Here is a 27,831-nt window from a genome sequence, read left to right on the forward strand (position 1 = left end):
CAGGCCCAGTAATTTAACAGTGATTTTACATAAGGGTTAGGGTTACTGCACATGCTGCCAGCCTAAAAGCTTGGAGATGTTGGTCAAGCACCTGAAGCAGGGTACAGAGGGAATTAGGACAACTGGATGTGCAGGTGTTGGAAAGAGACGTATCCCAGGCTCCCTCCTGTGGGGACCTGCGGGCAGACATAGTGCAGGCATCCTGTCCGTCCCTTATCCCGTCTGATGCCTAACCCGGCTGTTCATTGTCCCCGCTTGGTCCTGGCCCCACCTGTTCCCTAACCGGGCTGTTCCCTATTCCCACCCGTTCCTAACCCGGCTGTTCCCTAACCGGGCTGTTCCCTATTCCCACCCGTTCCTAACCCGGCTGTTCCCTATTCCCAGCTGTTCCCTAACCAAGCTGTTCTCTATTCCCACCTGTTCCCTAACCCGGCTGTCCGTTATCGCGCCCGCTCCCAATCCAGGCTGTTCCCTGTCCCACCGGGCTGTCGCCGGTCCCGCCTGTTCCCTAGCCCACTGTTCCCTAACTCGGTTGGGCCCGGTCCCGCCTACTGCCTGTTCCTGTTCCGACTGCCATTCCCCAGCCAGACTGTTCCCTGTCCCGCCTAGTCCCCATTCCTAACCTGGCTGTTCCCTGTTCCACCTGCTCACTGATTCGGCTGCTCCTAGTCCCGCCTGACCCCTGTTCTTAACCAGGCTGTTCCCTGTCCCCCCTAGTCCCTAACCCGGGCCGTTCCCTATCCCGGCCGTTCCCGGTGCCGCCTGTCGCTGTCCCCATTGTCCCCTGTCCCCCCTAGTCCCTAACCCGGGCCGTTCCCTATCCCGGCCGTTCCCGGTGCCGCCTGTCGCTGTCCCCGCTGTCCCCTGTCCCCGCTCCCGCCAGAGCCCACACGGACCGTGGGCGTGGCCTCTGGCGAGTGGCGTGTCCGGGGGCGTGGCCTCATAGCGCCTTCCTCCCCGGGGCGCAGTGCCTCTCCCGCCTGACGTCATCACCGCGCGCCGCCGCTCTCCGCCCGGCGCCGCCATGTCCTTGTGGGTGTCCCGGCTCGGCCGGGCCGCGGCCGCCCGGGGTCGGCGGGGGAGCTCCGGGCCGGGCAGCGCCGCGCTGGGCTCCGCCCTGCCGGGGGAGGTGAGTGGAGGTGGCTGGGCAGGGCTGTGTCCGGAGCTCCGTCCTGCTGGGGGAGGGGGTGAGCAGAGACAGCTGGGGGCCGGAGATGCCTCTCCCCGGGGCCGGGCTGTTCCTTGGGAAGGGACATTGCCGGCAGGGAGCTGGGAGAGGCGGCGAAATGCGAGGCAGACTGGAGCAAGTGCAGGAGAGTGCAGTGACCTTCGGTTGCGGCTGTGGGCAGTAGTGCTGCGAGGAAAGGAGTGTTCGATAGAAATGACCGCCCCTGTGTGAGGGAGGGCACTGCAGTGCTCAGAATGAGGTTTGTACGATGTTTATCGGGGCCTGGGGGAGGCTCTGAGCGGGGTCAGAAAGGCCCTGCCTTCAGCCCCATAGCCCAGGTGGGTCCCTCTTGCCACCGCTCAGAAATGGTGCATTGAAAGCTGTATTGAAATGAAGCTGTAACTCTCCTGCGAGTGGGTTTAGTGTTATTATGTGCCCAGAACCACAGAAAGTACGAGCAAAAGTCTAATGTGTGGTCTCTCTTGGGAACTCTGGGTGTGTTGTGTGTCTGGCCTTCAGACTGAAAATTGTTCCATGTTTTTTTCTGTCTTCTCAGCCTTTAATTTGATGAACAGCTTTCCTGCCTAACCACTGCTGCAGTTGCTAAGCTGAAATGACGGTGCTAAGGTTACTGAGTGAAAACTTGTATTAGATGCATAAGAGTGTGTCCTGTGTGTGTGTCTGAAGAAACAGTGCTTGAGCTGAAAAATCCCTCCAAAGCTGCTGATTTCCATGTGTTTTTCTCCAGGCAAGAATCCATGCCAGCCCTGAGCAGAGCCTGCAGTATGGGTGGCTGGCCTATATGTTGGGAGAAAGGACCAGCAAGAAGTTCACAGAGCACAGCAAAGTCTTTACAGTAGAGGGGAATCTGTCTTCTGGGAAGGGCCAGCTGGCCCAGCAAATAGCAGACAAACTGGGTATGTCTCACTCTGTCTGTTTCCCCGAGAGCTGACAGAGTTTAGTCGTGGTTCTTGTGCAGAGGAAGTTCATCAGAGCAGCAGTTCCTGACTGGGAAATGCTGGAGGGAGTGGGGAGGCTCTGTGGGTGATGTTGGTGAGGTTTGGGATGGGGATTTGTTGTGAGTGAAGCTGCAGTTCTAATGGAGTCTGTGTGCTCCCCGGGAGCTTGGCTTTTCCACGTGGATGTGCTTGGAACAGCTCAGCTCTCCCTGGGCCGTGGCAGAGCTCGGAGTTGGGGTTCGTTGCCCTCTGCTGTGATGGGCAGGGGAGCTGTTGAAGGAGCAGCTGTGTGCTCAGTAGCTGAAGAGGTGTTTGCTGCACATGAGCACAGCTTATTTCTGCTGTGGGTTTCTTCTCTTTCTCAGGGATGAAGTACTTCCCCGAGGCAGACATCCACTACCAGGACAGGATCTCGGGGGAGGGCAAGCTGCTGCCTGAGAAGTTCAATGGCTTCTGTAGCCTGGAGAAGTTCTACATGGACCCCGAGTCTCCCGACGGGCACTCGTACCGCCTGCAGTCCTGGATCTTCGGGAGCCGAGTCCTGCAGTACGCCGACGCCTTGGAGCACCTGCTCAGCACAGGTTGGGGAATCATGGAATGGTTTGGGCTGGAAGGGACCTTGCAGCTCCTTTTGTTCCAACCTGGAGCCTGCTCTCCCTTGCAGGTCAAGGCGTGGTGCTGGAGCGCTCTCCCTACAGTGACTTCGTGTTCCTGGATGCCATGTTAAAGCAGGGATATGTCCACAAGAGATGTGAGTTCCTGCCAGCAAAAGGAAGCTGTTTGGCCATAATCTCTCAGGAGTCTGGTAGTTAACTTTACTTTAAAAAAGAAACAAAACATTCCTGCTTGGAAGGAGGGATTCCTTTAAAGGTTCAGTGTTCATGTGTTGTACGTTGCTGGGTGGAGCTAGTCTGGTTTCAGTGGCAGCGAGGAGACAAAAGATAAAGGGCAGGGATTGAAATGCAAAGCGTTTCATTTGTAAGGAAAAACCCTTTTTCGCTGTGAAGAGAGTCAAACCCTGGAGCAAATCACCTGGGATCTCCCCCCTGGAGATACTTGGAACGCTGTGGGTGGAGTTCTCAGCAGAGTGCTTGAACCGGGTGATTTGGGGATGTTCCTGCCAACCTGAGTGATTTGGTTTGGGGTTATGGGTGCTGAGCTCCTGAGCTGTTGCTGCATGTTCTTAGCAAATCTGTTCTTTTGGCTGCTCCTGAGGTGGACATAACTGTTTTCTTGACTGCCTCCTGGTTTTGCTGTTGGATTTAAGAGGTGTATATATTTGTTTTTTGCCACCTGCTGTAAGTTACTGGATGGCTTTGAGAGGTGATAATGATGACCTGTGTCTGCATTGCTGAGGCAGCAAAGCCCAGCAATCCACAGTTTAATACAAAATCCCAGTTTGGATTGTACTGGAATCCTTAGGGAACAAAAATCTTGATTACAGCTACTGCTGCTTATTGTCTCTAAATGGTGGAGGAAAAGCTGAGATTCCTGTAAACCCGAGCCAGGAATAAAGTCCCTCTTTGCTACAACTGGATTTAGATTCTTAGATCTCAGTGCATGGAAGTTTTCTGGAGGAAGTTTTTCTGTAAACTTCCTGAATTCTGTTAGAGGAGAGGCATACCCTGAACTTGCTCTGTGAGCCCAGAAGAAGAGACTCCAAATACAGAGGTGGGGAATGTGATTTGTTTGTGTTTTACACAGGCCTTGATCACTACAAAGAGGTCAAGGAGATCAGCATTTCTGAGTTGCTGCCACCTCACTTGGTCATTTATGTAGATGTGCCTGTCCCAGAAGTGCAGAAGAGGATTCAAGAGAAAGGCAAGGTAATTTGATCTCTAATTATTGCCTAGTTCTTTCTTATCTTTATTATTACTTGTCTCTCACAATTGCTGCCTGCTAATGTCTGTTGTAATCACACCTTATGTGGAGTCCTGTGGGGTTTGCTGCTGAATGCTGCTTCTGAGGAGCTGCTTGTCCTCTGAGGTGTGAGATCTGTGTGGTGGTGGTGACTCTGTGGGTATTCTTGTATGCTTGCTTTAAAAAGGCAAAAAAAAAAAGCAAAAATCAACTTTTTGTGTGACTGCATCAATATGCTGTCATTTGTGGAATGAGAAATTGTTTTAAGAGCAGGTGAATTTTTGTAGCTGCCACTTCAGGAGCTGTGGGCAGGTGATGTGCTGCTTGCAATGCACTTAGAGATGATATATTTCTTATTCCTGAGTGCCAGGAGGCCAGCTGGGGTCCCTGGCTCCTGCTTCCCAGTTGACTGCTGCCTCAGTCCTGTGCTGGGGTTCATGTGTGAGTCACCTGGGATCAGCAGGTTCACTTAACTCCCTGGATTCCAGCAAATCACTGCTGGATGACTGCATTACTGAGCTAGTCTTGGCTCAGGAAAGCTGTAGGGTGCTTTTGGGGAATGACTAATGTAAGTAAGGTTTGTAATTTGGGGTTTATTTCCCCTCTTTCTTTGATACTTAGATGTGTACTTGTAACTGTTTGCAGATGTGTTACGAGGATTCAAGGATGTTTGTCTTGCCTTGTTGAAAGGCTATGGGAAATGCAGTTTAACTCTGGGAGACCTGATAGATTAAAAGAAGGCTTTGATTTATTAGAAAAAAGTTCTCAGTTAAGAAGTTCTTCATGTACTGGGGGAACCTGTGAGTTCTTGGCCCTTCCGAGCATGAAAATCAGTGGCATTTCTTTGAACAGAAACTGCTGATGTAGCTTGTGACTTTTTGGGTGCTGGGCTGTGGCAGTGCTGAGCTCTGTAGGATTTATTTGGGGAACACATGGTAGATGAGAGAAATTCCTGGTGTTTTGTAAATGTGGCATTGAAAGTACACTGTGTGGAAAGCAAACTGGTTAACAGCAGGGATGATATCCATGAAATTTCTCAGGAGTTTGGAGTGGGTGTTTGCCCATGCACTTGTCTGAAACTGTGGAAATAGGTGCAAATTTGGCCTCCCTATAGAAAAGGTGGACTCGGACAGTCTTCTCCTGTTTTCTGGCTGGCTATTACAGCTCCCTGGAACGTGTAGTTAGCAAGGATCAGTCGGTCCTTGGATAGCTGGGGGCTGCTCTAGATATTTTACGGCATGTAAGGAATTCCAAACACTCCAAATAAAACTCTTAATTCTTTGAAACTTTCACTCGTGTGCATGTGGTTCACTTGGATGTTTGACTGTTTATCCCAGAGTGAGCCCTTGGCAGGTGGTGGAGCAGACCTTGGAGTCTGTGCTGGTGGCAAAAGAAAGTAAGCTAATTCCACAGCTTTTTCTGTTTATTTGTTTGTAGCCATATGAGAAAAAGGTGTCTCCTTCCTATCTCCAGAGCATTGAGGATGCTTACAAGAAGACCTTCCTACCAGAGATCAGGTTAGCAAAGCAAAATGTTTTACTTCTTAGATCTTTGAGCAAAAACGTGCGCAAACCTTAAAATCTCTGCCAATATCAACAAATCATGTGAAAAAATCCTCCTTGTGCTGCAGGGTACAGTATTGTGCCCTCGTGAAGGGGTGCTGCACTCACAGCATAAGAACTGTGTGAGTGTAGTTACTTCTGCCATCCCAGAAGCCCGATGCCAGTGTTGCAAGATGAAAAGGGGCTCAGGAATGGTGTGCTGAATGCCACAGCTATGGCTGTGTGTGTTTGCACGACCTGAGGAGAGAGTGATGCAATACAAGCTTTTCACAGGCCTTTTTGGAAGGCTTTAGGGCTTTTCTCTCCTCAAGAAGTGCTTTCAGTTGTCCCAGAATCCCAGAATGGTTTGGGTTGGAGGGACCTTAAAGCTCATCCAGTACCACCCCCTGCCATGGGCAGGGACACCTTCCACTATCCCAGGTTGCTCCAAGCCCTCTAGGACCTGGCCTCTTCCCTGGACACTTCCAGGGATCCAGGGGCAGCCACAGCTGCTCTGGGCACCCTGTGCCAGGGCCTCAATGGTTCCTCCCTGGTTCCTTCCCAATATCCCCTCTAACCCTGCCCTCTGGCAGTTGGAAGCCATTCCCTGTGTCCTGTCTCTTGCTGGGCTCCCCTGGCTTCCTCTAGCTGGGAAGCAAAAACGTGTGCCCTGTAAACCTCGGATGAAACAGAGCTTGCCAGCTCTCCCAGCTCTTATAAAAGAGCTCTAGGAAAATTAAAATTGTCCTAAAAATCTGAGAGCAGAATTATGGTCCCTCATAATTCTGGAAGGGAAACTCTCAAAGGGTATCAGATGAATTAACTGTGTAAGTTCTGGTGCGTGCAGGATAGAAATCAGAGTAGATTCCCAGGTGTTTTGTAGCCTGCCTGTGTCCCCCTGGGGCTTGCTGCATCTCCCAAGGTGGATCAGTGTGGTGGCTCTGCCAGCTCCTGAAGCGGGTAACTCGATATTGAGCTTGTCACTCGTGCAGGCAGGGGTTGTTGGTGTCACGTGTGGTCAGCGGCCTCCCCGTGTGTCCCCACAGCCAGCACGTGGCTCTTGGAAGGGAATGGGAAGCCTTGGGAATGTCATCTCCCTGAGAGCAAAGTGCTGCAGTCACTGGTGGGGAGAAAACTGCTGCTTGTTCTCTGGAGCAGATCAAGCCCCAGGTGCATCTTGTGGTGCTCAGTGAGGCTAAATCCTAAATCCTGCTGTGATTTCACCTCCTTGCCCTCTGTGCATACATGGTCAGTGCCCCTGTTGGGCAAACCCCCTCTGCTCGGCATCCTGGCAGCAGATGGGCTCCCAGCAGCCTGTCACACTGATCTGTGTCTCTGTCCCCTGGCTGTGGGGGAGCTGGGAGTGTGTGAATCCAGCTCTGTGCGCCTCAGGGTGGCTCCGATCTGGGGTAAATGCAGAAGCCACAGCTGCCTGAGCTGTTTGTTTGCTGGCAGTGGCGCAGAGGGCTGTGTTCATGCTACCTGTTACCTCTTAGTCTGCCTAGTTTGATTCCCTGACTCCTGGTAATGCCCAAAATCTGGTCCAAACAGGCTAACAAGAGTTGCTATAGACTGCTGAGCAAACTCCTGCCTGCTTTCCACGTTGGCGTTTGTTTGCTTGTTCCTTGAAAAGCAGTTTGTTACTGGGCAAAACTCCTGTTACCTTGTGCTGTTTCACTGGAGCGGCCTGATGCTGCCTGAAGTGGTTTATAGTGGATTTTTGCCTTAAAACTGATGCTTTCTTTCTAGTTGACTTGTTACAAATGTCTTTAATGTTTTTATTGGTAGTGAGATTTGTGAGCTGGGTGCTGTGGCAGGTACTGCCTGGTGATTTGGAACAGTGTTTGGGTTCTGTTTGATTTTTCTCTTTTCCTGGAGCAGAGCCTTAAGATTGGTAATGTTCTCTTTCATATCCAGCACTGCTTCCACTGAGCAGCTGTTTTTTCTTAAGGAAAGCTCTGATAATCTGCAGAGTCACTGAGCAGCTGCTTTCTCTTAATGAAGCCCTGATAATCTGCAGAGTCAAATCAAGAGATGGGATGAAGTGATTTGATCGGTGTCCTTAATGCAGTTGCTGGTGTCAGGCTCTGCTGAAGGCTGACCTCTCCCTTGGGCTGATATTGAGGAGAATCTCTCATTCCAGGTGCCTGCCCCATGCCTGCAAGTGTCCAAGGCCAGGTCCTACAGCACCTGGAGCAACCTGGTGTAGTGGAAGGTGTCCCTGCCCATGGCAGGAGATATGGAACAGGGTGAGCTTTAAGGTCCTGTCCCACCCAAACCATTCTGGGATTCTACCAATTTTTCTCCACACTCCTAAACTTTGTTGTGTGATGTTTGGTATAACGTCCACATTGGGCATCTATTCCAGGACCTTCCAGCTTCTCCAGCTGGAAACAGCTATTGCTGAATGTGGCTGAACATGTGTGGTTTGAAAGGTTCGTGTAGGAGCTCCTGTTGTGGCTCTGCTCTGCAAGTGCCTTTTCTCTGAAGGCTGCTGGCTGATGAAAAAAAGCAATCTTCTAACCAGGAAACATTACCTTTTAAGAAAGTTTTTGCACTTACAGATCATGCTGCCTACACTTGTACTCATTCAGCTAGCTCAGCCTGAGTAAATAGTGACAAATGAATGCATTCTTCTCTTGAAATGACTCACAGCTAGTCATGCACTTGGAAAAAAGGAAAATCTACCACAGTTTTGGGTTAGACTGAAAATTTCACTTATTTTCAAGTAGATTGGGCAGTTGTAATAGGGGCAAGTATCCACACGAAGTAAATGAAAATAAAATCACATGTGTGGTTTAAAAAAAATTTTTCCAGCTGAAGTTACGTAGATATCCAGGCCATTTGCCCTTTAAAAGCAACTTTCCACCAGCAAAGAAGCAGCTGACAGGTGCAACAGGAATTCTAGGAGCAGTCTAAAAAATGGCAATGATTCTGGTTTGGTGTTTATGCCTTTTAACTTCATTTCTGTCCCTTTTGGAGCAGCAGGGGAGGATGGGTACAGCAGTTTTATCAGGGGAATTCAATTTCTGTGTTCTTTGCAGTGAGAGCAGTGAAGTTCTGCAGTACACAGCAACTGCAGCTGAGGATGTGGAGAAGGTAAGTTTTGCTTTTCTGGGAGTAAGTTTAATAGATTTCCCTTAGTTCAGTGAACTTTCCCCCTCAAGGAGGGTTATTAGCAGGGTAAGAGAAGCCTTTTGCTTCACCATTGTTAACTGTCCTGTCTAGCTGCTGTTCCCTGAGGGAAAGAGCACCAAGGTTTTTGAGACTCTGACCAGGTTTTGGGCCCATTTTGGTTCTAGGGATAGATGTCTGTTAATAACAGTAATATGATGTTAACTGGATGATAATAATAATCCTACGTGGAAGCTTGGCAAGGAATCATCCCCACTTGGGAGGAAGGAGAGGAGAATTACCCATGGGCTGTCTCCAAGGGCTTTTTGGGTCTTCATCCTGATGAGATGAAATTTTTACCCTACTTATACACAGCCCAAACCCCCTCTCCTCCTATGTTATGTGCAGTGTGATCTTGGCAGAGAGTTGAGTAATGTATACATATGTGTGGTAGCCTGTACCTGATTAAGCTTATTAGCATACTCAGAGCGTGTATTTTAATATTTCACTGCCCTAATCAGACTAAAATTACATTTTTGCCTGAGGTGTCCTTCAACGTTCTGGTTATATGACTGTGTGAAGCAGAAAAGATTGATAAGGACTTCCCTGGTCCTAAAATTAAGACTCCATTTGCCCCCACAGGTGCACTGCTGTTTGTCTCTAGGCCTTTGGGTTGCCTTTATAAGAACAGGGTTGTGTGCCACATTCTGGGTCCTCTGCTGTTGTGGATGGATTTTTGGGTGCTCCTGCACTTGATAATAAAGGTTATCATTAATAACCAGTAGACCTGTGGGATGGTGTGGGTTTATACCCCTAAAAAATGGCTGGTGGCTTCAGTGTGACAGCAGATAATAAATACAAAAATGCACAAAAAATCAGGCTGAAATGAACAAAAAAGCTGAGGTTGTGATGTGAATATAGAGAATAATATGACTATATTGTTAATATTATTATATTTTATTAATGAATATATTATTATAATAATATATGAATATATTAATAATATTAATATCTTTTAACATATCAAAATAAAATAATATATAAAATATGTATTAATAATATTAACATATTAATGATATTCAAAATAGATTATTAATATGATTAATTTATCAATTTATTAATAGTATTGACAATATTAATATAACAATATATATTTTATTAATATATAAAATAAATTATATTTAATTTATATATTAATATATAATATATATTAATATTAATATATTAATATTAATAAATTATTATTTCATGATATATTTTAATATTGTTTCTTGATATATTTTAATAAATATTAATGTATTTTAATTGTAATAAGTTATATAAATAATATATTTTTCTGGATAGCGATATAGAAGCAAGGATAGGAGTTGAGAGCTGTGGTGTTTCAAGATGGGTTCTTGGTGAATTAAAGGAAAGTTGGGATGGGGGTTAAATGCCTGATTTTTTTCCCGTTTCCTTCTCTCTGGACACATCTCCAAGTGGTCAGAATAAAGCAGGTTGTTTGGTCCCTAGATTTTTTTGTAGGAAACCCCATTATTAGAGATTTGATTTTAATCCTTTAAATCAGGGTTTAAAGTCAGTCTGAAGCTCTTAGTGTTCAAGGAGGGACTCTCCTGAGCTCAGCAATCTTGTCATTGCTCTAAATAGGGTCATCAGATGCACCAGTGCAGTCTTTGATTTGCTTGGACAAATCTGGACTAGGGGAAGAATTATTATTTGGAAGTTAAAGTATAATGCCACAGAATGGTTAAGGTTGGAAAAGACCCTGTAAGATTATCCAGCCCATGATGTTGTCATTGTCAGTGACAATGGGTATTGCTGGTAGATACTGATACTTGAAAGAATTTGGTTGTTTTTTCCCCCTTTTCTGTTCAGATTCAGTTTCCCTCTGGGATGACACAGAAGAAATTTGGAAATAAGGATTGGCAGGAGAGCTTTGGCTTGTAAGGTGTGTATTTACACAGGTGTATCCTCTTGACAGACAGCAGTGTTCATTAGCCCACTCCAATCTGTTTGCTTAGGGATTTGGGAGCTGAATTTTTATGGCCTTACAGTTTAATAACTTTTGGGTTGTTCAGAGCACACATACACAGCTTAGAAACGATTTTTAAAGTGTCCTAAAAAGGTCAGTTGGGGTTTCCTGTTGTAATTCACTTTGCTTCTAGTGGCTGAAGGAGTAATGAGTGCTGAAATGAGCTTCATTAGGATGTTTCACACTTGTTTAGCTTGAGGGTGAAACTGGGAATACAAAGTTAGCTCTATGTTTAATTTCTTTTAAAGCCTTGGATATTTGCTCTTAATTCCTGGGGGGTGCCAGGGCATTCCGTATAAATTAAGAAGTTCTTCTGTCCTGGTTGTGAAACTGATGCCATTGTTAAGGAGCTGCTGGGAGAGAGACCTTCTCATGTGATGATAGCAGTGAGCAAAACTAATTTGAATGCAGATTCCTTTCCCCCTGTAGCACATTTTGAGCCCATTGTAGCAACTCTGTGATTAGTGCTGTTACCAGGTTCAGAGAGTTTCCAAAGCTTTGCTGTGGAGTGGAGAAGGAATTGCTTGTGTTCAGCTTGTCAGTTAAATAAGTCAAAGAAATAATGGCTGTTTGAACTAACTTAACTTACACCTCTCTTCCTCTTATCTTGGAGTTATGTTGCAGCAGTTTGTGCCTCAAAAGTGTTTATTCAGTCATGTCCAAATCATTATTTCTTACCAATTCTGGTAGGAGTGGATCTTTATAGTTAAGGCTACTTTGTAATAGCACTTGGTTATAATTTTTTAAGTGGTAATATCTGGGATTTAGTGTTTGCAGGGAATAATTACAGTGTATTTAAAGAACACAAGGATTTTTCTTTTCTCATCCTGTCACTTCATCGCTGACATGGGCTCACCTGTCAATGGGGTGACAGTGTGCCATCAGGAATTTGGTCATGACCTCAGCTTTATCCTTTCCCTATGGAAAAGGTCTCTGGAAAGGGATGTTTGGAGCTGTAACAATCTGCTCCTTCCCAGGTTGCTCCTAGGTGCTGTCTCCATCTCATCAGGCACCTGAAGTGCATTTTCCTGACACCAGGGCAGGTTTCTCTCAGCTCCAGGCAGCCAGGTGTGATAAGCAATTACCTCCTGGAGCAGCAAAGATCTGTTTTCTGGTGGATCCAGGCTGTAAGTGAAGCTCAAACCAGGGATTGATAAGTTTGGGGATGGTGAAGGAATGGATTGCTGAGGTGGCATTGCTTATTTGAAGGGTTCTGAGCTGTGAGTTACCTTTCCTTTCATGCATGGGTGGGTTGTGGTGGATGGTGAAATCCTGAGCCCTTGGACTCATCGCTGCAGCTCCTGTAGGCCTGAGTTTTCCAGCCTGAAATGTGCCTTTGTTTCTGTGCTGTGAAGCACACAGCACTGAGGCAGATGCCACACCTGCTCCCCTGCCTATCTCTGAGGATGTGTTACTGAGCCTCTCTGGGAATAAAACTGACCAAACCTTATTTTTGTAACACAAAGGAGTTAAATTTAGACTTATCTCCATTTCCTCCTCCTTCTTCCTCAGGGGTGAGGTTGTATCTTCTTGGCTTTTCAGCCCCAGTGGCAGGTTAAAGAAGAATGTCTTGGATCTGGTAAGAATTTGGCAACAAGGCACCTCTCGGCCAGTTTATTCCCTGCCGTCCAAAGCTGAAAGCACGGGATGTTAGGAGATCCCCCACGTGTGTGCCCAGTACTCCTGGCAGGGCCACAGCCTCCAGAAGTAGACCTGGGAGATGATCATGTTATCTCTAGACATTTATCTTATTACTACAGCTTTAGCAGTGAAGCCTCTCTCATTTGTTTAATGAACTGTTTTGATTCTTTCATTGAGTTTTGGATCAAACCACCCTTAGAGAGCTTTCTTTTCTGATTCCAGGTAATTGAAGACATTGAGTACCTGAAGTTTGACAAGGGGCCATGGGTGGAGCAAGATGATGTTTCTTTCCATCACTTGAGACTTTAGTAAGTGTGATATCATCCAGCCACTGAGCAATTCTTGGCATTAAATCCCAGGGAAAATGGTCAAAGCCATGAGTTTTTGAAGGTGGGGTTATATTTTGTGATATTGATGCTTGGCACTGGAACGTGGTGTAGCATTTTTGCTGCTGATTGTTGAGACAAGAGGCTCCAGACAAGTTTAAGAGTGGTTTTTATCGAAGATCCTTGTCTGCCCAGTTGGAAGAGATCAGACTCAGACACTGGAAAATAACTTGTTGGAATAGAATTTAATTTGATTTTAATAATTCTTTGCAAATGCATCATGTTTAATTTGTCAGTTTCTTTATATAAAATACAAAGATGTATATAAAGAATATAGCTGCACTTGTAAGGCTGTTAATACCAGAAGTGAGACAGGCTCCCCATTTTGCTGCAACTTCATCTTCATATTGAACGTGCAGCTGGAAATTTCAGTATAGTTACATTTCTAAAACAAAACGTAAGACTTATATTATTTTCATTATTTCATTATTTCATTATCTCACAGGTTAATAGAAACACAGATTTTTAAATTGAGTATGTGTCCCTAAGTTTGTCTTTGTGACAGGCATTGGAGAAGCAAGTTAAACTTTTTTTGCAGAATTGTGACATTTCTTGCATTTTACTTTTCTGTGCTGTTACTTTAAATACCTCCTAAAGATAGAGATAATGCTCCTAATTGTATGGTTTTTCTATCAAGGAGTGAAGATAAATTGCAGAAGAGCAGTGCTGGGTGGTGTCTGAGAGGATCAAGTCATGATTTGGGTGCATTTTCTGTGTCAAAGATGAGGTTTCTTTGTGTAGTGATTGGATGATAAAATCTGGTGACTTAGGCCCTAAAAAATGATCACAGTCAGACTTCCTTTGAAAGAGGAAATAAGTTGCTTGTTTTCCTATAGCTCCACACTACTAATGCAGTATTAGGAAAGGATTATTAATTGTGATGAGTAGGAGGGAGTTGAAGGAAACCTTACAATTACAGAAGTGTGTGAAGATACTGTATGAAAATTCTATTTCACAGTTTTAGAAGGGAACAAATTGCTTTAAGGACTGAAGTTTTCATTGAACCTTGGAGGGGGGTGAGTCTACTGCACGAGGCTCTTGTCACCGTAGGTAATAAGAAATTTTTCTTTTGGCAAAAACACGGGGTTGTTTGAAGATCCTAGAATGCAATAAGCTGCTTATTTAAACCACAGAATCATAAAATATCCTGTGTGGAAGGGACCTGCATTGAGCCCAGCTCCTGGGGTTTGCTTTTGATTTTTTTTTTTTTTTGTGCTGGGTTGTCAGAGCATCGATAAAGGGGTGACAACACATCCTGCGCCAGCCTTGAGCTCATGTTTTGCTCAGCAGAGTGAGGGAATCCTGGGCAATGTCTCGGGCAGCATGGGAAGAGACTCTTTGTAAAAGTGTGTGTTTGGACATGATTTTTCCCCATGGTAACTCCAGAAAGGCAGGGAGCCTGCTGCAGGTTGGCCGTGTTGGAATTGCATGCTGGATTCAATGCCCAGCTCAGGTGTGAGTCCATGAAGCCTAAAGCTGATGCTTTTCTCCCTTTTTCCAATGCCCGAGTAGCAAAGAGCCTGTGGTCCCCACAGTTGTGCAGGTGTCCCGTGCCTATGGGAATTTTTCCTTTGGAAAGTGGTTTTCCTGCTTTCCTGGCACAGGTTCCCAGTGCCTGCCTCGTGTGCAGGCACCTGCTGCCCTCTCCTGGCTGTTCCTGGCAGGCTCCAGCAGCTATTTAGGATCGTTTAGGTTGGAAAAGCCCTCTGAGATCATGGAGTTCACCATTCTCCCAGCACTGCCGAGCCCACCGAGAGCCCATGTCCCCAAGTGCCTCATCCACGTGGCTCTGGAATGCTTCCAAGGACAGTGATTCCAGCACTGCCTGTTCCAATGCCTGACCACCCTTCCAGTGAGGAAATTTCCCCTCACATCTAATCGAAGTTCTGCCCTGTTGGGTTTTCCATCTGCAGTTGCTTCCTTTGTTGACCTCCCAGCTCTTGGGGCTGTCAGCCCTGCTGTTTTCTTCCACCCTCAGCTTGTACCACTGTGTCTGGGGGACCGGGATGGGTGAGCAGGACCGAGGAGAACTTTTTATTGCACATGGATAGGATCTAATGCATGGAAACCCCAGCAGGGCCTCTGAGTGATTAATGCAGCTCATCAAACCGCTGAGCCCAACCCATGGGCAGTCAGTTGCATAATGATCTCTTTTCTCTCCCTGCCTGCCCTTAAGTGCTCTCCCTTGCCCTGACAGCTTGGTTGTGGGGTCTTGGTAAAAGATTAAAAAATGCTGCATTTGTGGCTTGGAAGCTGGAGGTGTTTTCCAGAGGATGTTCTTCACATCTTCCCTTCCTCTCCAACAGAAACCGTTCTGGCTTTTTAAATGTCTTAGGGAGCTCCTCTGCTGCCACTGCACTGTTTCAGGCATGTTTTTATCTGGGCCCTTCCTAGTGCCATTTGTCTGTCTACATGTATTGCAAAATAAATTGCATTTGCGAGGAGGAGCTGCAGGCTGTGTAGCCTTGCCTGTGTTATTTATCAGCTCGGGGAACTTGCTGTGCTTGTTGCATCAGACAACTGCACAACTAAATCTGATCTGTCCCTGCAGCTCCTTCAGAACCTGGCAGAGAGGGACAGAGACCCTGCAGCTCTGCTTCCCAGTGTAGCTTTGCCTAGCAAGGGGAAGAAGTGTCCCTGTTTAAATGTCTGATTGCAAACAGCAGGACTAGAAGGGCTGGCAAGAGATGGGTTGGACCTGGCTTTGAAACTTCTGTCATGGAGACTCCAAAAATCTCATGAACTATTAACTGTAAAACTTCTGGCACTAGAAGCTATTTTCTTTAGCACCTTGGTTCTCTCTTCATCATAAAATAATAGAATCCCAGAATGGTTTGGGTTGAAAGGGACCTTAAAAGCCCATTTCATCCCTCCCCTTGCCGTGGGCAGGGACACCTTCCACTATCCCAGGTTGCTCCAAGCCCTGTCCACCCCGTCTTTTTGCTGCAGTTGAAACACTTCTTTTGTGATTTCTTCTTTGCAGTGGCTTTTCTAGGTTTGAAGAGCTGTTGTTGCACCTTCTTCCCTTTTCTTGCAGACCTGCTTTTTTTTGGAATTTTTTTTTTTTGTTCTTGATGCTGATGTTGAGTGTTTGCTCACCAAGGGAGTTGGCTGTGCCTCACCTTGGCCATGCCGTACCTGTTCTGCCTGGCTAAATGAGGGAACTGGAGTCCCTTTGGCAGAAGGAAGGATATTAATTTCCTTTATCAACATAGAACTTATCTGGAATGGTTTTGTGGCGTTGGCTTTTAGGTCTCTCTTGTCACTTGAGGTTTTGTGAGTATGCCAACATCAGGTGTTGAGAAATCCCAGCCCAGACTATGCAAACTCAGGTGGTTTTTGTTGGGTTGCTTCATTAATTTGTTTTTTTCTAACCTGTTTCCTTCCCTTACCCCACCTTGCACCTTTAGCAAGGTGCTGCATGCTGAGAGCTCCTTCAGGAAAGTCTGGTAAAGGGTCAGAAAAGAATAAACAGTGACAGTTTTCTGCTGGGGGAGAGAAAGAAAACGAAAGAAAGATAAAAGAGGTCTGTAAATGCTTCCTGCTGAGCAAGGAATTAGTCCTGGCAAGTGGCTGTGGGTTTGTGGTTAGACATTGTTGTGGCAATGGGTGTGCTTTTGCTTAGTATTCCAAATTATTTCTGAAGGTGCAGAGAACATGGAGAAGCCATCAGTAGCTTTCATTATTTTCTTGTGCAAATAGCTTTTAGAAGCAGCAAGTTTGTCATTTGGCCCTTAAATAAATGAATTGTGCCTGGGAATTGTCCTTTCCAAATGGCCACTTGGCCGAGATTCGGAAAGGAGTGGATTCACTGCAGCATGGGTGACCACAAAACCTTATTTCCATGTGTGATGTTATGCTTTATATCTGCCCGGACTCCCTTTTGTGCCTTCCAGCACGTGAAATGCACCTTTAATGTTGTTGAAGTTAAACATTGTTGTAGTTTATAGGAAGCATCTTTGCTGTTGATCCTCATCTTGGAAAAGAGCATTTATCCTCACCTCCTTCCATCTGAACTTCGACTGGATTATTATATTTCCTTACAAATCTGTCTGTAGTGGGATAATTTAAAGAGTGAATATCAGGGTATGTTACTGGTTCACTTTTTGGAGCTCTTCACTGCTGGGAGGAAAGGTCCCAAAATTTATGATTTGGGGGTAAAAATAATTGCTTGAAGATGATGAACTTTGCTTTGCTCAGGGCATGTGCTTGATGTGCACGTCAGTATTTGCTGAGAAATGCAATTCACTGAAAACAACCCAATTTGCAGAGTTTCTGGTGCTGGATTTAGGGTTTGGTCAGTGCTGCCTGGAAAGGGATGTGTTTTTGCCAGCCACGTGCAGGTGGCACTGGCAGCCTGTGGATAACCACAGGCAGCAGGAGGCTTTCTAGCAGTTTCTCAGGCATTTTAAATTTGGGATATCTGAAGTGCTGGTGTTGTGCAGAGTGGTGGATCCCGAGATCCATCACCAGAGCTGCTGCAGCTTCCTCCAGGTATTCCAAGGCAGGGTGCTGGAGGTTCTGCCTCCTTCCAGACCCTCTCACTGTCTCAGTACTGGTCCATTTAGGATGGGAATTTGGCAAGGTAGTGTGTGGCATTCAGTAAAACCACTGGTTTTTACACTGCTTTTATAGAAAGCAAAAAAGCCAGAGGGGATTCATGGAGAAGGGTCCCAGGAATGATGGAGCCATCTCCAAGGAGGATGAACCTGGGAGGGGAAATGGAGAAGCAGAAAACTGGAGCAGGAACAAAGTGGAGGCAAGGATGAGGGGCAATACATCATAGATTTGTAAAGAGAAGGATAAGTGTTTGGAAAATAGCTCAAGTCTTTGGAAGCTGTATTTAACAGAAAAGTAGTTCTTTAATCATAGAATGATGATAATGAGTCCTAGAATGGTTTGGGTTGGCAGGGTCCTTAAAGCCCTGGCAGTTCACCCCCTGCCATGGGCAGGGACACCTTCCACTGGATCAGGTTGCTCCATCCCAGCTCCATCTAGCTGGGCTCAGAATATTTCCAGTGATGGGGCAGCCACAGCTTCCCTGGGTACAATACTTGGCTGTTGCTGGGGCAGGGTGTGAACCGAGTGCTCCTTTTCCCTTCAGCGTGCAGGACAAGGCTGGAGTGCTGGATTCCGTGTCCATCCCGCGCTTCGTCCCCGAGATCACCATTGGCGGCTCTGAGTACGACAAGATCTATTATGAGTACCGGGAGGTGAGTGCTGCTGGGGACACGGCCAGGGGACATGGCCAGGGGGCTCCTCACTGCTGGGGACACGGCCAGGGGGCTCCTCACCATCGAGGACACATCTGAGGACACGGCCAGGGGGCTCCTCACTGCTGGGGACACGGCCAGGGGACACGGCCAGGGAGCCCCTCGCTGCTGGGGACATGGCCGGGGGGCTCCTCACTGCTGGGGACATGGCATGGGGACATGGCTGGAGGCTCCTCACTGCTGGGGATACCTTGCCCATTGCTACTGGGAACTTGTGCATTCTGCCTGAATCCCCACCTTTTTTGAAGTCTATCTTCCCCCCAAGAGGAATAAGGAAGCAAATGTTTTTTTTTCATAATCTGATTTTTTTTTTTCTTTTTGTCTTTAGATGTGGACTAAAGGATAAATGGGTTTTATTTGTTTCTGTTTCTTGTGCCCTGATGGGTCTGTGACCTCTGAAATCTAAGAGGCCCTTAAGTCAGGCAAGAACACTGGAAACCCATGGCCACTCCTTATCGAATGCTGAGGGAGGGAGGGTTTTTTTAGAGGAGGAATTGAATGCTGCCTCGCTTCCCCAAAATGCTGCTGCTTTAAATAGAGTGTTTCTGCACGTGGGCACACATCCAAAGCCTGTTGTGCCCAGTGCTCTCATACACCTCATGCAGGCTCCCACACAGGGTTTTAATTAGCTCCTGCCTTGCTGCTTCTGGAGACAGCAGCTTCCAATCCCCCTGGAGCTCTGCCCTTGTGCTGCTCAGTGGTTCCCTGGCATGGTGTCCTCACCCCACACGGGGCTTGCCTAAGGCCCAGGTATTGGAAAAGCTCCTTGGAGAAGTTGTGGAGCTGATAATTAATAGTGAGTGGCCAAAGTTACAGGTGAGCCTCTGTTTTCCAGTTGGGCTGAAATCTTCTCTGCCACTGCATCTTATGATTTTCCAGGCAATCCTGAAGAAAAAGGGAGGAATATACAATATAAATGGTTAGAAGCCACGATTTGCATAATCCAAAGCCTATCATTTTTCTTTTCCTGGTAGTATAGAGTCTTTTACTGAGATTAAAATGTAAGCTACAGATTTATGGACTTGTTTGGAAACTGATCTACCAGTGTTTTCTTCTGGAATAGACAGAATATTCCAATAATTTGTTCCTCCTCGGCTGGCTGTGTAGTGGAGAGGCTCCTGGATTCACACTGTTCTGCCTCATTTGAGATGTGACCTTTCCAGCTTGTAAAAGGGGCTAAAGGTTAAAGCAGCAGAAAGCATCTGAGGTTGTCTAATGGATTTGAAAACTCCCTGGTCCAGCTGAGAAATTGCTCTCAGAATTTCCTCTTCCTTGCTGTCACATTCTTAAATACAAAACTTCAAGCTTGGGCTCAGGATTTTTGGAGCCCTTCCCTCCAAGAGCTGCCTGTGTTGTGCAGCACAGACTTGAGGAGGATCTGCTGCATGACTCGTCTCTAGCACACAGCATCCATCTGCACTGCCTGTGCCTTTCTTCCCCAAGATGAGAGGGCTTTTCTGGGGCTGAGATGTCCCTTTGCAGTAGAGCTGGGAATTACTGAGGCTGCCTGACACACAGCTAGATGTGACCTCAGTGCTGTGTGCTGAGAGCCTGGGGTGAGACTTCTGAAAGCCTTTTTTCCTCTGGCTGTACAGCAGCACGTGCCTCTTTGTGCTGGCAGGAAACGGAGAATGTCCTGGCTCATCCAGTGACTGGCTGCCAGGAGAAATTTGTGACTTGCCTTGCAGATGTAGCAAAGGGATGCTTAGGAGAGGGAATATGGTTACCTGGGAAGGAAAGCTGTGCTCTCGGATTGCTCTGCTCCATGCCAGTTAGTTGACAGCTGAAGCTGAACAAAACAAACCATTGCCAAAATATAATCTCCCTTCTGCAGCCTTGTTTGTAGGCCCTGATTCAGGAAAGTGCTGTGGAAAGTGATAATGTCCTTTGGAATCAGGAGGAGTTGCTTGTTTCAGGAAGTATTCTGTTAAAATTAGGCTACATTAATACTAATTTTCTCTCTTCTAAATGCTTGCATACTTGTAATCCTTCAGTAGTGTGGGGGCTGTACAGGGATGGTGCACAATGCAAAAGATGCTGAGTTTTCCTGTTTTCCATCAGCTACTGGAAGGGGAAACACAAAGCCAGCCCCACCTGCTGTTTTATGTTCTGAGAATTGCATTCTTTGTGCTGCAACTTTGAAGATCTGGGTTTTTTTTTTTTACCTTACAACTTTATTTAGCAAATGAAGGGCTGAATTCTTTTCTCAGGCAAGGCTCCTGTGCAGAGGTGATCCAGCAAGAAGCCAGTCAGCACAGGCACAGAGAGCAGATGAGCTTCCAGACACCCAGATTTGGGCTGGGAGGTTGTTGGGTCTGTAAAGAGGGAATCACAGCCCCTGCCTTGCCCGTGGCTGTGCAGGGATGGTCACAGCTGTGCTGCCACTTTGGCATTTAAAGATAAAGGGTTTAGGTTCACTTGTAAGTAAAAGTTTAGGCTGACTTGTAAGTAAAGGCTTAATTATGAGATAATTACAGAAGTTTAACTTTGCCTTGTGGGAAATGTGTGCTTTTAAAGTTGGTGTAATGATGTTTACCACATAAATACAATGATTTGCATAGGGGATTTTTTCCCTCTGTAACTACTCATAAATCCTTGAGCTCTCCAATAGGCAGCAAACTGCTGTGCTTTTCAGAGCTCCATGCACACAATTCATGCTGCCTAACAATGGTGGTTTTCAGGGAGTTACAAATTCCAGGTAGAAGCTGGGTTTTGTTCAAAATATTCATTAGAAGCAACCAAGAAGGAGGAGGAAGGAACACTCTTCAGAGTTCAAGATTTTAGTGCGTGTGCTTTTCCATGAAATAATGAGATGGCCACATACAGTGCTGAATACTCGAAACTCACTTTTTTTTTTAATGTATATCCTCTAAATTATGTAAGGGGTCTTGTCATGTGTGAGGAGGTGGCTTTCTGCAGCCTTCTTATACCATGAAGTCCTCTGGCAGGGTCCAGCAGGTCTGCTCAGGCATTCAGGAACTTCTAAGGATGCTCTTCTGGCAAGGGAAAAGCAACCTTTCAGTCAGGTTCTGTAGATCAGAGATAAGCACGTTCGTTCTTCAGGGAAGCAACATTATTTTAGGAACTGTCAGACTAGTAAAGGCTTGACTACCCTTTTTTTTCCCTTAACAACTGCTGTATCTCTCTGCCTTTCTTCCAAGTGCACACAATCCCCAGGGATAATGCTCCAAACTCCGTGTGCGCCCTGTGAAGCTGGAGAGCTGGAGCACTTAGGCAGATGTGTTTGCAGCGAAGATGAAAACAAATGGCTCTGTTTAATGGAATCAGTGTACTTAAATACTGTGCTGATGTACTTCATGCTCCTGCTGCATCTCCTGGAGTGGGGAAAAACGGCGTCTTTGACGTGCGTGTGCTTTTCTGTGTACATAAAAGTGCAGCTGTTTGCTGGAATTTGGAGAAGCAAAGAATCACAGAATGCTTTGAGTTGAAAGGGACCTTAAAACTCATCTCATTCCCAACCCCCTGCCATGGGCAGGGACACCTTCCAGTGTCCCAGGTTGCTCCAAGCCCTGTCCAACCTGGCCTTGGACACTTCCAGGGATCCAGGGCAGCCACAGCTGCTCTGGGCACCCTGTGCCAGGGCCTCAGCACCCTCATAGAGGAGGAGTTCTTCCCAGTATCCCATCTAACCCTGCCCTCTGGCAGTGTGAGGTGTTTCCTCCTTGTCCTGTGCCATGGAAAGGTGAGACAAGGCTCTCATTTTATTTCCCTCCCTGTTTTCCTTGGTGGAAGACTGCTTTTGGAATATAGGGATGCTGAGCATGAAGCAAGGAAAGCTTGAGCAGATCAAAGTCCTGGCTACTGCTGTGAGGTGCAATTCAGCTCCTTCCACAGCAACTGCACAGCTCGGCTGCCTTGCCTAACTTCATCTTTGTGCCCTGCTCCTCATCCTCCTCCCTCCTGCCCCAGGGCTTGGGAATGTGTGGCTGGCAGGGCCCTGCAGTCCTGGCTAGCAGCAAGCAGAGAAGAGGGAAGAGGATGGAGGGTGGGGAATCCCAGACTCTTTTCCCAGGCTTTTCATCACTCTTTTCCATAAGGATGCAGCCTTAGGAGGGAAGATCCTCCAATGTCTGCCATGCCTCCAGGTTGGAGGTGGTTGCAGGACAGTAGCTTTGAGTGGTGGAAGGTGAGCCTGCAGCATGGGTCAGCTCTGTCCCACCACCCAACACTGAGAGTGCTGGAAGAGCTTGTGTTTGCAATGGGAAATCACAGCCAGCCCCAAAGAGAGGGTGTTAAGGGAAGGCTCTGCAGGTCTGAGGGGCCCAAGAGCTGCTCTGGCCCCTCTTTGGCAGCTGTGGGGCTGAAGGTGGCTGCTGGCAAGCAGAAGGTTAGCAGGGCCCTTAGCTCTGCTGAGAGTGCAGGGACCCCTTCACATAAAAATCTCCTGAAAGAGCTACAAAAGGAATACTTGAGCTTTCAGAAAGCCAGAGTCTGGATCAACAACAGGATCAACTCTTGCCTTTGCAAGAGCAAGGAGCTTAGGATGTCTTTCCTTCTCCATGTTTGCGATTGTTGCCATAGCTGCTGCCTTTGACAGAACCTTCTGTTTTCTCTCTCCTGCCATTTTTTTCTTGGCTAGATGAAGCTTTCATTCTTTTTAGGATCAAGATCTCCTTTCCTAACTCTGTTTTAAAGGAGGTATTTGACAGCTGTAATGCCCAGCCCTATCTGCTCTTGAATCCAGGAAGGAATGAAAACAGACACACAATAAATTAGAAGAGGCTTCATTTAAGGTTTTTTTTTTTTTTCTGTTTTATCTCTGCAGAAGTATTTTTAGCCCTTTCTAAAGTAACAAGATGTTGCCTAGCTAGGTATCAGTAAGACCAAAAGAACCTGAGGAATAACAAAAACCTGGGAATGACAGAGCTGTTGCTCAAGGATACCTGGATTTGCTCCTCTTCCCACCTTCCCACTTCTCCTCTGCTCTCACTAATCCTGTCCATATGGGGAGAGTGTGAGAGCATCCCCTCTTAAGGAACAGGCAGCTTTTCCACCCTGCTCACCCTGAAAAGTATCATGGACAGTTGGCAGGGATATCTATCCCAGAAACAGTAGGGAAGGAGCCTGACAGACCTTGTAACTGTCTCAAATCTTGGGTTTGGTGGTTGTGTCTGTTTTATTTTAGGTGATGGTCCCTGCTGTCCCAGGCACGGGGTGCCTCTGTGAATCAAAAAGACAGTCAAATCTCACTGGCATTAAAGTAATCCATTTTCATCTTGATAGTCTGTCCCTGTGAAAGGAAACGCTTTTTTGTGTGGGAGCACATCCCCCTTTCCCAAACCCCTCTTAATCCCGTACCTGTGGAGGGATGTGATCCCCAGGGTAGATCTCTGTTAAATTAAAATTAATTGGAATCGAATTTAATAGAGGGGTAGCATCTCCATGGATCTTACACTGTGAAGTAGAGTCAGTTTGAGGTGTTTAACTGTGCTGTGTGGCTTGGATTAGTTCCTTGGCTTTTCCCTGCACTCTCTAGTGGATAACTGATCCTCTTATGGGCACTTCTCTTTCCAAAGGATTTTTGTCTTGTTTTTTCAGTGAATGAATGAAGGGCAGGACAGCAGTCATTGAACAGTTCCAGCAAACTGGAATTATTTTAGCCTCAGTTCAGCAAAACTTCTGGGTGCTCTTGTTTTTTGGGCTGCGATGGATGTTAACAGCATTGAGGGCTTTATTTGAGTAAGGGATGGCAGGAGTAAGGCTGTAACAAACATCTGTCTGTGCCAGGCCTTTGGGAACCAAGCCACGCGCACCTCAGATGTGCGTGTGGAGGGCAAATTGTTCCCCTTCCTTGCTTTAAGTGCTCTGGAGCACAAGATCAGTGGTGCTGGAGAAGATCATTGAGTCCAACTTAAACCCAGCAGTGCCAAGGCCACCACCAGCCCATGTCCCTAGGTGCCACATCCACATGGCTTTTAAATCCCTCTAGGGATGGGGACTCCTGGGCAGCCTTTGCCAAGGGTGACAACCCTTTCCATGAAGAATTTTTTCCCTAATACCCGATTTCAATGTCCCCTGATGCATTTTGAGGCTGTTTCCTCTTGTCGCTTGGGAGGAGAGACTTGACCCCGCCTGGCTACATCCTCCTTTGGTGTAGCTGTAGAGAGGAACCAGAGGAGGAATCATATGGAGCGATCAGGAACCAAACCCTCCCAGAATCCAGCCAATATCTGCAGCTCCATGTTCCTAGATTCTCTCAGCTTTTAGCTGTGTGCCTACAACACTGACAACCCTTTGGAAGCAAGGATTTCTCCTGTAGGAAGCAGTCATCTGCTCCCAGCAGTGGTGGAAGGGGCTATTACTGGGCTGTTCTAAACAGCCTCGGGGTATTGATGAATGAGCCTGAGCTCCCAGAGCAATGACTCTGCTTTTAAGTGCTCTTTGATCAGTGCTGCTCTGAGCAGGCTGTTTATAGAGCTCTTGGAGCTGTGGAGCCCAGCCATCAGCACAGAGTAGAGCAGGAATAGAAGGCAGTAATGGCAATTCTGTTTGTTCCCCAAAGGCTGGAAAACAAGGCAGGCTCCTCCTCAACAACCTTTCCAGGTGGTTGGAGCTCTCCAGAGCTCTAGCTGCACGTGCCTGGTGTGGAATGATCTGGAGCAAGCAGCTGGCTGGAGCTGCTTGTTGCTCTTCCACAGCCTCTGCTACTTTATAGGGCTTTTCATCATGTTTATAGTTTTGACAGGCACTTCTGTGGCAGGTTCTTAATTTAACTGATGAGACGGTCTTGTTTTCATCTCTTTTCCTAATGCTCTTTTAAAGTTGAGCAGTTTGATGCCTTTGAGCTGGCTCTGCCTTTGGGTTCAGCTCATTTCAGGAGTTTTGTGCTATGTGTGATGGATTTTATCCCATCCCTCTGGAAATAATCCTCACTGCCAACTTTTGGGCTCTGTGGAGCGTAATGCAGCAGGGCAAGGCTTCATTCTCACTCAGTTTCCATGGAGTGGAAAAATTTGTTCCTTGGTGACCTGGCAGGAGTTGCAGGAATGTGGGGGAGCTCTTGGGGCTGCCTGGTGGAATCTCTGTGATCATAAAATTGTGGAATGGGTTGGGTTGGAAGGGACTTTAAATCTCATCTCAGCCCCGCTGCCATGGGCAGGGACACTTTCCATCACCACCCCGTGGTGCTCCAGCCTGGCCTGGGACACTTCCAGGGAACTTGTACTGCAAGAGAAAGTGAATATTCAGTCCCTCTCTGTTGTCTCAGCTGCTGGCAAGTCCCATAGAGCTTTCTCCTGTCTCCTTTCCATCATCTCTTACAGCTGGGCTGCCCAGCCTAGACAAACCCAGCAGCCTCAGGGCTGGTCCCTGATTTCCATCCCTGGCCTTGTGCTGGCCAAGAGCAGCCTGGGAATTTCAGCTGGGTGCACTTTGGAACATCAGCCTAACCAGAACCAGCCCATCTTACCCCTTGCCCTGCATCCCCACATCTTCCCTGGTGCTCCTACCACACCTCTCTGCAGAATCCTACCCTGTTCCAGCCATGCAGCTCCTTTACTGCAGTCACAGCTGGAAAATGTGGGATTTGAAGAGCAAAGTTTGGCAAAGTGGCCGGTGTCACTTGTGCATCTTGTGCACAGAGCATCAATTCCCATCATCCTGCTTCCTAGGTAATATGGGAATTGTTTACTCTGCTTCCCTCTTCCCTTTTTTTCCCTTTTTTTTTTCTTTTCTTTCTGATTATTTTGAAAGTTTAGCTGTAACAAATCCCCAAACTCTCCTGCCTTTGCCAAGGCCCACTGTGAATGATGGAGTTATGGATGAATACTTATAACACTTGCTTTGATGTCTTGCATGTCTTTAACCAAAGGCACACAGGGAATTTGTTTTGGACAATGAACGCGAATTCTGTCGGGGTTGATATTGTAGCTTTTTTAAGAGGGCAGATGTACCCAGAAACAAAACTGTAAACTGCTGTATTTTCCCAGAGATCTCCTGTTGCTTTAATAATCTACTTCTCTGGGAATCTCTTCAAGTATCAAAGGGCCAATTATGTGCTGCCTGGAGAGGACCAGGGAGGGCTGTTTTTGTGTCACAGGCTGGTCACAGTTCCTCCCTGGCTCACTGCTGGGAATCCGTGGGGCAGAGATAGTAATCATTTCTGTTCATCTCCCATCTCCTCTTTGCTCAGTGGGGGGAACCTCTCAACAGGACTGTGTGGTTTCTGCTGATGTTTAGACAAGACATTAATTGAAAAACCTCAGAAAAACTGATCACAACTGGTTTGTGACAAGGTAGGGTGGGAAGTGTCTCGTGGAGGAGGTCAGGTCTTCTGTCAGCTTGATTTTTAGGGAAAGAAGTGTCTTGGTTTTTAACATTCAAGTGAATAGAAACGCAAGTCCCCTTCCTCAAAACAACAGGCTTCATCTTTTAATAAATGGTTCATTTTTGTGGCCTGACTACAGACTTTATCAAGACTGCATCTTGCTTCTCTCTGCAGGGGCAGCTCTCCCCAACTGGATCCTCTTACATGTTTTTTTGGAAAGGGAAAATCCTCAGGACAAGTCTGGGGTCTTGTGTGAAACCAGTGTTTGTTTGGAGACAGAGCAGATGATCTGTGCTTAATTATTTGGAGAGGCTGCCAGCAGATAGCTTATTTCTAAAGGAAGAGTTTTATTACAGCATCTTTGCTGGCTTCAGCCTTTCTCACCAAACTCATGGGCTTTTTTCCAGTATTTGAGCTCAGAGGTGTTCTGTTCTTTCTTTTTGGTTCCTGGAGGTAGGAATAGATGTTCTGGAGATGAGTTCTGCTTTTAGAACCAGGATCTCACCATCTCTGGCATTCCAGGTCGTGGTCAGTACCTTCCAAAGGGCGCTACTTCAGCACTGAGACTCACAGGCTGCTGCTTAGGTCCCAGGGTCCTTGAAATTCGGGTAAAGGCTTCAAAAATCTTTGGGTTTTTCCATCAAAAAGTGGTTCCTGACTTTGCTGATGAAGGCAGGCAGATACTGTTTTTGCTTTAATGAAGAAAAGTTCAGCTCTTGAAGGCTAAAGCTGCAATTTCATTTGAACAGTTTAATTTAACGTGGTATTTAACTCAATATCTCACGCATGAAGTATTTCATATATTTAATAATGTGTGTGCCTATTTTGGAATGAGATTCAGTTCCTCTTCTCCATGATACAGTTAGGGGAGCCATCTCAGGCTGGGAGGAGCTGGATGAATCCAGGTGGAATGTGGTGCTGAGATCACTGGCCTCATTTTCGTATTTATATTTTGGCTTTTGCAGTCCCTCCTTCAGCTGCACAGCTCAGTCTTTTCTGAGAGACTGGTTTTTCTGTAAGTTTTATCATTACAATGTAGAAACAGTATTTCATGTTCTGTAGATCTCACGAGGCACTTCAGAACTTTGAGGGGAGTGACCAGAGTTCTGACCGAGCTTTCTGCTTTCTTTAGCTCCCTGGGCACAAGTACAAGCCAGGCTACAACGCTGATGTTGGGGACAAGTGGATCTGGCTGAAATGAAATCTGTTCCTGCTGGAGCCCTGGCCAGGATGGACCACAGGACCTGAGGGAAGAGGAGCCACGTTCAGTGCACCTGCTGCACATCACTTGTGTAGCACCAAGGAAACACTGCTGAAATCATTTCCCGTCCCCAGCAGAAGGGAGTAGACTCCCAGAAGGAAAACCACTTCATTCTGGTTTGTTTTTCCCTGAGGAACTCAGGGATGTTGGATAGTCAGTGTGGGATAGCCAAGTGAGCTGGGGCAGGCTGAACATCAGAGCTGAATTTTCTCTTCCTCGAGACTGTGGCACATTATTATCCAGGATTAGTGTTGTTCTGCTGATTCAAGAGGAATTAAACCTGTACCCTCCTGGCTCTCACAAAGTTAA

At 46.7% G+C, this 27,831-nt stretch overlaps 1 protein-coding gene across 1 annotated transcript; it reads left to right on the top strand.

Annotated features, from left to right (window-relative positions):
• The first annotated feature begins 992 nt into the window (after positions 1-992).
• LOC128809663 (NADH dehydrogenase [ubiquinone] 1 alpha subcomplex subunit 10, mitochondrial-like) lies at positions 993-27,831 on the top strand. Its single transcript, XM_053981801.1, has 10 exons — positions 993-1,129; positions 1,917-2,085; positions 2,493-2,708; positions 2,792-2,878; positions 3,832-3,953; positions 5,425-5,504; positions 8,573-8,627; positions 12,538-12,623; positions 17,806-17,914; positions 27,394-27,831. The coding sequence occupies exons 1-10, from the start codon at positions 1,025-1,027 to the stop codon at positions 27,460-27,462; spliced, it is 1,098 nt and encodes a 365-aa protein (XP_053837776.1). The 5' UTR covers positions 993-1,024; the 3' UTR covers positions 27,463-27,831.

Source organism: Vidua macroura, chromosome 7 (genome assembly GCF_024509145.1).
Source record: "Vidua macroura isolate BioBank_ID:100142 chromosome 7, ASM2450914v1, whole genome shotgun sequence".
NCBI lineage: Eukaryota > Metazoa > Chordata > Aves > Passeriformes > Viduidae > Vidua > Vidua macroura.